This window comes from Pteropus vampyrus, unplaced genomic scaffold (genome assembly GCF_000151845.1).
Source record: "Pteropus vampyrus isolate Shadow unplaced genomic scaffold, Pvam_2.0 Scaffold272, whole genome shotgun sequence".
In the NCBI taxonomy this organism is placed as follows: domain Eukaryota; kingdom Metazoa; phylum Chordata; class Mammalia; order Chiroptera; family Pteropodidae; genus Pteropus; species Pteropus vampyrus.
Window position 1 is genome coordinate 958,556 of NW_011889053.1, and position 10,839 is coordinate 969,394.

Consider the following 10,839-nt stretch of genomic DNA (forward strand, 5'->3'; position numbering starts at 1 on the left):
AACGTGAAAGATGTTAAATTTGTCACACTTCTTATTGGTTCCATTTGTGAATATAACCTAGGAAGTTATCCTTGACCTGAAGAGACATTAAATATAAAGATGATTATTAAAACATCTTAGGGAATAGAAAAACTGAAAACCAAACATATATACAATAGGGAATGTTCCTGTATGCTTTTTTTTTAATTTAAATTATGTATTGTCAGTTGTGGTATAATCACAACTTAGTCCAAAATAAATTTTGGAATTTATGGATAAAGGAAGGAAAAAATAGAAAATATTTAAAGTGATGTTACCCTTTTACTGTATTTTTTCTACTGATTTGTAAATCTTTTCACATTTTTATCAGAAAAAATTGCTTTGACAATGGGAGAAGTACTTTATAAATTTTGTTTAAAATACTTTGTTTTTTATTAAAAATGTTACGTTATTAAATTCACATAATGATACATATGTATATAAAATAAACATAACAACACTCCCTTCCGCAGTGTATTCCCAGTATGATGCATACCAGCCCTCTCTGTGCTCATACAAGAGATTTTTAAAAGCCAGTGGTAGGAGCACCATTCCTGTATGTGCCTCTTTCTGACAGCTGTACCTTAGACATTCTCCCATCTGCAAGTGCAGATCGCCGCTTTGTAACACCTGGAGTCAGGGAACCATGGCTGCCTGCCTTCATAATTGATTGTATCTCCAGCCTTTTGCCACAGTGTTTAATCTGTGTGTACAGACATTCCTGCACGCTTGTGCAGATATTTCTGTTTAGTCTACTGGAAATGGGCTCGCACATGTAAAATGATCTTAGTACCACAGATTGGCCCTCAACAAGGTCATTGTTGCAAATCCAAAGACCAAAAAGCTTTGAAAACCAAAAACTTTTTCACGTATCATTCATTATGTGGCAGGACCCTATACGAGCCTGTTTGATGGCAGAACTTGACCTGCACTTATGTTGTGTTCATAACAGACCTTTATTATTGCCACAGAATCTGGACGGATGTTCATTCCACTGCAGAAAAATTAATGTGATTGAGTTTTGGGTCCTACCTCAGATCTCACTGGAGATACAATAATAGTACATGGACCCTTTTAAAAATCAGAAAAATTCGATTTCAAAATGCATTTGGCCTTAAGAGCTTTTGAATAGGGAAATTTTAATTTTACCTGTACTTATGTGCATTGTCAGCAGTATATGAATATGAAAGTATTTTCTTAACAGTAAAATTTATGAGTGTATTAATGTCCAAGAAATGGATTAACCTATTTACTTGAATTTTTAATTTATTTGAGTATATCGGAGACTTAGAATTCTCAAAATAGTCAGAATCTGCTTGAACCCCCTTAGGGACATTGTCTGTTGCTTGCATGTGGTCTGACAAAAGTCCTGACAGCCATTTTCTTTTGCTGGCTGTGGGAGATAATGCCATTTCCTTTAGCTTGGTGAGTGTTATACAACAGACAACAAAGAAGTGTCTTGAATTTTGAGTATTAAAGTCAGCATAGGAAGGTGCTTATAAGTGACCTGGAAAATGAGACCTACTGAGGAGGCATCAGCATTATATGGTCCTCACTATTTACTTTTTTGTTTTTGGGCGGAGAGTCTATTACTTCAAAATAATTTTGTAGGTTTTCCCTCTTAATCGTATTATAACTAATTATTGATTTACTAGAAATCTTGCACATACATGTAATTTGATTTTTTATTGCTTGAATATACCTCACGGACAGGCTGACAAACTTTTTTCTGGGCAGGGGCTAGATAGTAAATATTTTAGGCTTTGCAGGTCACATGGTCTCTGTCTCAACTATTCAAACAGTCCTGTAGCCTAAGAGTAGCCATAGCCAATGAGTAAGTGATTGTCCTATAAAACTGAACTTAGAGGAGCAGGTGGTAGGCCGATACCTGCTCCAGGGATTCCCTTCGTGGGTTGATGAAATGGGGGTGAGGAGGTTTGTTCAGACTTCCTTTTCCACCTAAGAGTTTTTGTCCAGGCAGTGTGGTCCTTCACGATATCTTACACGGAGTGGATGGGTTCCAAGCATCTTTAAGAACTCTGCTTCGCAGTGATGAGTTCTAGTCTTTTCTCTTTATAAAATAACAGAGTGCATGTTTGAGCTTTGGACTGTAAATTTTTTACTGTAAGCATATAACTACCCTAGTTATATGTTATCTTTTTTTAATTTATCCTATTTTAAGTTTCTTTATTTCTTTGATTTAATTAAGATTTGGAGTAAAATAGAATAAGGAAGGTCAAAATCTGCTAAAGGCAGTCATTATTGGCGGATTTGACATAATATATAACTTGTATAAATTTTGTTTAACTTGAAATAAAATACCCAGTTATGGCTTACCTGTCAATCATGCTGAAATTGTTATTTGAAATCTTTTAGACATGAAGAAGAGCATCGTCGTCGCGAGGAGGAAATGATCCGACACAGAGAGCAGGAAGAACTGAGGCGACAGCAAGAGGGTTTTAAGCCAAACTATATGGAAAATGTAAGTAAAATATTAGCAAACTGAAATTATTTTTTATTGTCAGTGTCAGGCAGATGATGTATATTTAGAATTTTTTAGATATTACTTTACATAGTGGTATGTTTTTTAAAGTTTCTGAATTTGTTATGTTTATGTTAAACTAATGATGTTTTTAAACCTCTTTCAGGTAGTAAATAATTAAAATTAGTCTCCGAAGGTAATATTCATGTTTTACGAAGTGGATGTTAAATTTTTTTTCCATTTTATGTTTTAAAAATATATGCTACTAAATTAGAAATCTTGATAAATCCATACTCTCCACTTGACTGATTTTGACCATTTACCGATATTAAAAATTCTTTATTTTAGAAGGTTTTAGACATATGCAAAAGTAAACTGGTCTGTGTTCATCACCCAACCATAACAAGTATCGACACATACTTTAAATATATATACTTTCCCAAATTATTTTGTATGCAATCCTTGACTTCATATGATTTTATTCATAAGTATTTTAATATGTATTTCTAAAAGATAAGAACTCTTTAAAAATATCTTTATCATATTTTAAACATTGTCAGGTCTTTATAGTAACTGAAGCCCAAATTTGTTCAAGTCTTATCAATATTTATTTATTTTCACAATTAGTTCCTTTAAATTGGCTGATAAATACAGTCTTTAGTCCACAGGATTTTCTGTTCTTTTTTATTTTTCCCTTTTTTTTAAAGAAACAGTCCTGTGTAAAGTATCTCACATGAATTTTGTTGATTCTATCCTTGTGATGTTTAGCAAGTTTCTTCATCCTTGAATTTCTCGTAAATTGGAGTTGGTTCCAGAGACTTGATCTGACTCAAGTTTTTGTTTTGGGGAGGCAAACGGTAGAGCAAAGAAGGATACTTCATGTATGTTGAAATCCACAGTTTCTTAGTGATAACTAACAAAGTTTCATTGTCACCTTAGATGAATGATAGCTCAACAACTCATTATTCTGAAAAATATTTATTAGTATTTTTTTCTCTAGCTGTTTAAAAGCCATGATTCTTTAATAAGAGTCTAAAAGTATTGAAGTCATTGGTGCCTTTGTTTCTGACCTACTCTGATACTATTTTTCTGTTCCTGGAAAAATTTTAAACCTTTTTTATTAGAAAGAATGCACACACAGTAAAATAAGTCCTAACTTGTATAGCAGCAAGAAATTTTATCTTACCTCCCATCAAATAAATACCCTTTGAATGAAAATTCTGTGGCATTTACATTTAATTAGGAAAGTTTTTTATTTTAAGACATATGACAAGTTTAATTGAATTTTAAATTTCATTACCAAATTAGTTGAGTAGGTTTTTTAAGCATTGTAATTTTTTTTGAAATCTCTAGTATTATTTTGCAATTTTCTTTTCTTCCTTGGGTGCAACACTTGCATAGTGACATTTTAAACTGTGGTTTTAGGTTTTTTGGGTGTTAAATTTGAAAATAAATCTGTTGGGTTTATTAGTGTGAGGATTTTTATGATGTTATGGAAGAAAGGGGAATATAAAAAATATTTCAAGGCCATATTTTGAAAACTAGTTACTAGCGCTTTTGCTCTTCATTCCAGATGTAAACCACATGTGATATACTTCTTAGGGAAACCTTTTTTTGTTCCATTGAGGATTAGAAAATTCTTCCTACTCCTTTTATGTACCTGGACGTTTCTTTTACTAAAGTGCTTGCTTATATAAAGTTGGTGGGATTAGCTTTCTTAATATTTTTCTGGCATAAACTTTACATTCTTGGAGCACATGCGTAGCTATTTGTAGTACTGTCATATACATGTGATTTAGGGGACTTAGAAGGAAATGATTAAAATGTATTTTCTTAAACTTGATTAAGTTGACTACAAAACTATTGCAGAAATCATTTTATAGTTTTTAAAAATATATATACCAGTGCTTTATATATACTCTGGCATTAATACAATTCATGAAGGACAGTTTTAATTTTACTTTTCTATTAAACTATTTGGAAATGTGTCTACAATTTAAAACGGAAACACTTAACTTTTTTTTTTTAATTTTTAAAAAATTTTAATGTTTAAAATTCATTTTAATGATGGATAACAGTTATAAGTATTTAATGAACTTTGGGAATAAACAAAGTAGAAATTTAAAAATACTAATGGATTTATTGGCATTTCAAAAGTAGATCACTTACTGTTCCACAAGATTATGCTCTTAGAAAAATTAGATGATTATATATTTTAATATTAAGATATTTTGTTTTCAAGTAGTTGAAGTATGTGTTGCATATTTGAAGCAGCATAAGGTTAATTTGGCTAGAGCAGAGGTCTGCAAAGTAGCCTGGGACCACTATTCATTTTCATACCTCCCTACTGTAGAGCTAAGAATAGTGTTATATTTTTAAAGGGTTGATGGTTAGGAAAAAGAGGAATATTAGGCAAAAAGTATTTGTGTCCCACAAAACCTAAAATACTTAACTCTTTGACCCTTTACAGAAAAAGTTTGCTGAACCTTGGGCTGGAGCGTTGGTATTTTTTGTTTTTTGTTTGTTTGTTTGTTTATTTAATTTAATACTCATATTAGGCCACAAAGTTACTATGTTCTTAATTTTTCAAGAGGAATCATATTTAAAAAAATATGTAACAATGGAACTAAATATTTAGGGGAAAATATAGTCTGTATTCTATTTTTAGATCTTTTTGAGATGAGGAATTATGAATAGAGACACGTTTTTCGTCATTTTGGTGTCAATTTTATTTGGTTCCTAGCTTCATGATGCTTGTTGATATATACTAACCAAGTACTAAAGAAATATTATCAGAAGCTTTTTATAGATCTTGGCTGTTTTGCGTTAATGGAAAAAACATTGAAGCAATGATTGTATCAGTTATTTTTTTAAATTTACTTTGAAAACACTTTGGGAAAAAATTGTCAACCTATTTTAATATTTATTTTTGTTTTAAAAGCTTTGAAATTAGGCCCTCTTACGTGCTTTTTATTTTTTCACTGTTCGTTTTAAAGGGAGGAATCATATGGTAAGTGTTAAGCTTGCCCATGTCATAAGATTAGATTTACTTGGTTTGTTTTAAGCCCTTACTTCTCATTTTTAATATTCCTATTAGAAATAGTCTAGTACCACTAATAGTTTTGGCTTTGAAGTATAAAATAAATACTGATTTCCATATTTTGCGCTTTGAATAATAATTTTTGTGAACATAAAGTACTTGCAGGAAATCCGTGGGAAAATACATGTCACGCTTTTTGTTAGCCTTCAACTTCATCATTTTATGACATACATATAAAAAAATTTTAAAGTTCCAAAAAAAGGCAACAACTCAACAAATAAAAAATCCTTTTTTTTTTTTCATATTTTATTTCTCCTAAAAGGAAGTCAAGCTTTTTGATAATAGCTCTGATAATTATAAAATAAACATGTTATTTTTTGCTCCTGTAGCATAGTGGTTTTTGACTGCTGTTACAATGTATATGTTTTTATGTTGTGCCTTCATTACATTTAGGTTTCTCTTTACCATGCTATAGCAGTGAGTATATTTGAACCATTTTCTGGATCATATTTACTAGGTTGAATTTTTCTGCTTTTCAGTTTTATAGTTTTTGGACACATTATAAGAGGTTATGCTGTTAATAAGAATTGATGAGATTGTCTTTTATGGTTGTATTGTGTTTATTTTCATACTGGCTTGTCCCACTTACTGTAGATTAAAGTATTTTAAACATTAAGTACTGCAGCGTACCAGCCTTTATTTGTAGGTAGAATTTGGGTTGGAGTATAGGGGAGATTTTAATTAGAATTTTTTTAAAGTAATGTCTAGAATAAACTTTGTTTTCTTGGGAAAATGATGTTGTAAATACCTAAATGTCATTGTAGCTTTAGTAGTTATAGTAGTTATGAAATACATTGTTTAGGAAAATTGGGGTAGTATTTAGATCGGATGCTAATTTGTTAGAAGTTTCTTTTTCTGGTATGAAATATACTGACGTTTGGTTTTTATTTTCTATTTTTTATTTGTTTAAAAATTTTTTTAACGTTTGGTTTCTAGTGAAGAATAGACTTTCAGATTTGTTGTCAAATATATACATGAATTGATATTGAAGAATTTTTATTTTTATTTGTATAAGTGGGAATAACCCTGGATATTTGAACACACGTACATAGTAAACCTGAACATAAGTGTGTGCTGAGGCAGTAATTTGACCTAGTCGTGCTCCTTTGTGGGTGGTGTTCCACTGCAGCTTTCAGGGTCAGTATCAGTGGGGGCCAGCAGTGCTAAGGAGATGTGGGGCCAAGAGGCAAAGGGTGTATGGCCTCTTCTGTGGCAGGTTTTTAAATAGCACGTAAACACTCAGGGAGCTTTTTAAAAGTGTGGGTTCTTAGGTCTCCAACCTACAAATTGATTTGTTTTGTGATCCCAGTAGATTCTCATGCATTGTTTATGGATCACACTTTTGGCTAAATCCAGTAGTTTTCAGCCCTGGAAGCATATCTGTGGAACTTAAAAAAAGAAAAATGCCTGAGATCAGATCCACCAAATATCTTGATACAATGAGTCTGGGTTGAAGCGATGGGATCTGCATTTTAAAAAGCTTTTCAGTTTGCTTATTTTCATTAGCAAAGACAGAAAACCACCGGCCATATGTTGAAATGAGAAGAGTAGTAGTTGAATCTTTATGGGATCTGGGGAAATTTGAATGAAGGGAGGGTTCAGAGTCATTCAGTTGTGGGGGACAGGATTCATACAGTTGACACCGTAAATAGCACCACATTCTATGTGAATAGTACTCTGGGGTTTGGGTGTGCCCACTTGATAATTGGGCTTTCAGAAAGGGAATGGGTATTGTCTCAAATGATGTATTAATTTTTAGTTTTTATTTCATGTAGACCAGGGGTCAACAGACAAGGGTAGGCCAGGCCAAATCTGAACACACTCTGTTTTCAGAACAGTTTTATTGGACCACAGCTGTGTTTATATTTTGTTTATGGCTTCTTTGCCCAAAAGTGGCTGAGTTGACTAGTTGTGACACAACTGTATGAAACTATATCAAGACTCTGTTGTCTGCAAAGCCTGAAATTTTTACTATCTGGCTTTACACCTAAAAAGTTTGCTGACCCCTGATCTAGGGCTAATCTGGGAGCTGAGGGCGGTCTATGAAAAGTGGCTCGCGTTAACTAAACTCATGAAGAGTTTATGATTTAAAATGCAAATTATTAATTTATATGTTCTTTTCCAGTGTGTTAGAAGGCTCATTGAGCAGAGCACCTCATATTCTAGAACCAAGGTTCCTGAAGAGTCCAAATTAGTGTCCTTGATAGTCATGGCTTATAAATCAGAGCAAAAGTTATGGGAAGAACTGATAAAGCGTCACTGCTCTACAGTGGATACTGGAGTTTCACGGCTTTTGTTTTAGATTAGAGACAAGCATTGTTCTTTCAGATGTTTCCTCCTCTTGCTCAGTATTGCCAAATTTGGCCTGATGTTTAATCAGCCACTAATTTCCATCAGTCTCTCTTTTATGCTTCTTGAATGAGCACCGTTTCTCTAAGCATTACCCCTTGATTTAATTATATCCTTATTATGTGCCCTGTAAAAACTCACAACAGAAACTCCAGCCAGTAATAAAATTTCATCATTAGGTACTGGTGGAGAAAACTGATCCATGGTCACTTAGTAACGAGTAGGTACAAATACATTTTCTGAAATGGTTTGTGAATTTTTGAGAGAAGTTGCCATTTTGTGGGTTCTATGTGGCCATCACTCTTTTTCTATAAATCATTTAGTTCTAACAAGTAATTTGATTGTATTGCAGTAGAAGATTGTTTTTCTTGTGTGTTTTTGTTTTTGTTTTTGGAAGTCTTAAACAGCAGCATTGAAACAAAGGACCAGTTTCACAAGGATTTTCATAGCTGCTTCATCATCCCATGGAAACCACTGCAGAATTGTTTGCTGTAGGTTTTGGTGTTGGGTTTAGGCAGGACTTGTTCTGAGCAGGCTATTACCTACTCTTGGTGTAATAGCAACCCAGTTCCATGGTGTAGCCATGATGGTGATAATCAAAATGGATAACAACAGTTAAATTGCAGTGGTCTCATATGTTCTAGTTGTGACCACTTTTATTTTCTTAATGTGTTTTTGTTTATTTACCAAAATAATTGATTTCCTATAATGAGCTATGAACTTTTCTGAATATTTGTGGGACATAATTAGAACCTAAACTTTTGTGGTCATTAAACAAAGATATTTATAATGTATACTCTTGGAGGTAATCTTTAGAATTTTGATGACTTGGGATATTTGGGTTGAAGATATGTATCAATTTTAACCAGCTGCTGAAATCTTTAATCACTTCTCAGAAGGATTATTTAATTGTTTTGATAATATCTGAACATATATAGGTAAAATTAAAATGTTTAATTCAAACTGAGAGAAGTGAATATGGGTGCTATTTAAAAGTACTTTTTTTTACAGCAAGCATAAATTGAGCTGTCTCAGGCAAACTACGATGTATGGTCATTCTAAGCATATGTTATGATTATAGTAGTGTTTTTTCTCTGTTTTATCATTTCTATTTCAAAGTCTTCTGAATGAGTCTGAATGGAAATGATTTCTGATTCCCCTACACCCTTGTGTATACACTATCAGAGGACACCACTGTACTTAATTATATGTCTTGTTATGTCTTACCTTCCGTTAGAGTTTCTGAGGAGAAAGTACGTATACTCAGCATATACATAACCTCCTCTAACTACTCACCCCAGCTGTGATCCTGTATCGCTTTTAATATGATTTTTTTTTTATCACATTGCTTTCTAATTTTTTGACTTTTTTGTCCACTAATTGAGCTCTGAAATTTTTCAAGTCAAGCACCTTTGTAGTTACTTAGATGTGAGCTGGGAGAATTAAATAGTTATTTGATGTCTCATCTTTCCAATGCCAGCGCAGCTCAGTCATACAGTTTTCGGTGTTTTTTATGGGCCACCATACCTCAGCACTAATGTCTCAGATATTAAAACATCAGTGGTTTTGAAACACAGGTGGCATTGAAATGCGACTTTTGATTTATTTTTGTAGACTTCATAATGGAATCACATAATGAAGAGTAAATTTTAAAAAACAAATAACCAACAGTTTTTGTGCTTGGTTTTCAGCTTACCCAACTTCCCAATGTGCGATTCCACTTGAACTCCCCTTCAGAGCATTAGACTCACAGGAGGCCTCGGAGGGCTCCCTTTAGCAAGGAAAGATGGCTCAGTTTTCCTGCTCAGCGTAGAGTGCTGGGTACCACGGAAGGTGCAGAGGTGGATCAAGCCCAGGGTTGTGTCTAGGACTTAGAGGGTTTCAGGTGCAGAGTTCTTCTGCGGAGTGTGAGAGGAGATGGAGCCAAAAAGTCCACAGAGTTTAGAGGAAGGTTCTCCACGAGGGGCCGGCTGGCAGGGGAGTTGAGCAGTCTCAGCACGGTTGTGGACCTTCCCCCGCCCTTCCTCGAAATGATATGATTGGCTTATTCCACTGTTGTAGGTATACCTCATGTCTTTTAATTTGAAATGGTAAATTCTCCTATTACTTGGTTCAGAATGGTAAGACCTTTTAGCTAATATTTACCATTTTCAAGGGATTGAAGAAGAGGAGAGTCAAGATTGGCAAATAGAAGTATTCAACGGAAGTAAACATGTTTTTGGCATATCTGATATGTATAATACGAATAAGAATTTTGTTTAATTACTAAATAGTTTGATTTAATAGCAAAAGAGTCCATTTAACTTGTGACTTCTGCTTTTGACTTCTTAATGTACTATTTAGAGCCCTCATACAGGAATAGTCCTACAAGGTGATTATGTTAAAAAAATCTTGTTTTAGGCCAATCAGTATCCAGTATCTTCTGTACTTCATATTGAAGGCATGAAGCTCTGTAGTATCACCTGAAATGTCTGAATTTTATACCAAATCAAACAGGATAGATGTGAAAGTCAATATTCATGTGTCGTTGCTAACTAATCACTAGTGGTGTAGGGATAGGAACTTGGGTTTGTACACATGCCATGCTGATGAGATGCAGTTATTTCTGCTGAAATTTTCAAATAATTGAAAGTGTATGGGTAAGTTTGCCACTTTGTCTTATGATATCCTCCACTATATTATGCACATTGCTTCAAATCCTGTCTTTCTGATTGTAAATTTACCATGATTCTCACAAGATAACCTTTTCATTTGGCATGTTATTACTTTTTCTAAACCTTGCTTTTAAATAATTGATATGCTTGTTATAGCAGTTTCTTTTATAATTGTAAATTTTAAATAACGTTTGAATTTTAGTTAACCATGAATAATTAAAAAGTTATTATATATT

General features: G+C 33.3%; 1 protein-coding gene across 1 annotated transcript in view; it reads left to right on the forward strand.

The window, feature by feature from the left end:
• The window catches only part of PSPC1 (paraspeckle component 1), a 62,340-nt gene that overhangs the window by 36,753 nt on the left and 14,748 nt on the right, over positions 1-10,839 (forward strand). The window contains exon 6 of the mRNA XM_023520612.1: positions 2,395-2,500. Within this exon, the coding sequence (XP_023376380.1) occupies positions 2,395-2,500 (106 nt within the window). The remainder of the gene's footprint in view (positions 1-2,394; positions 2,501-10,839) is intronic.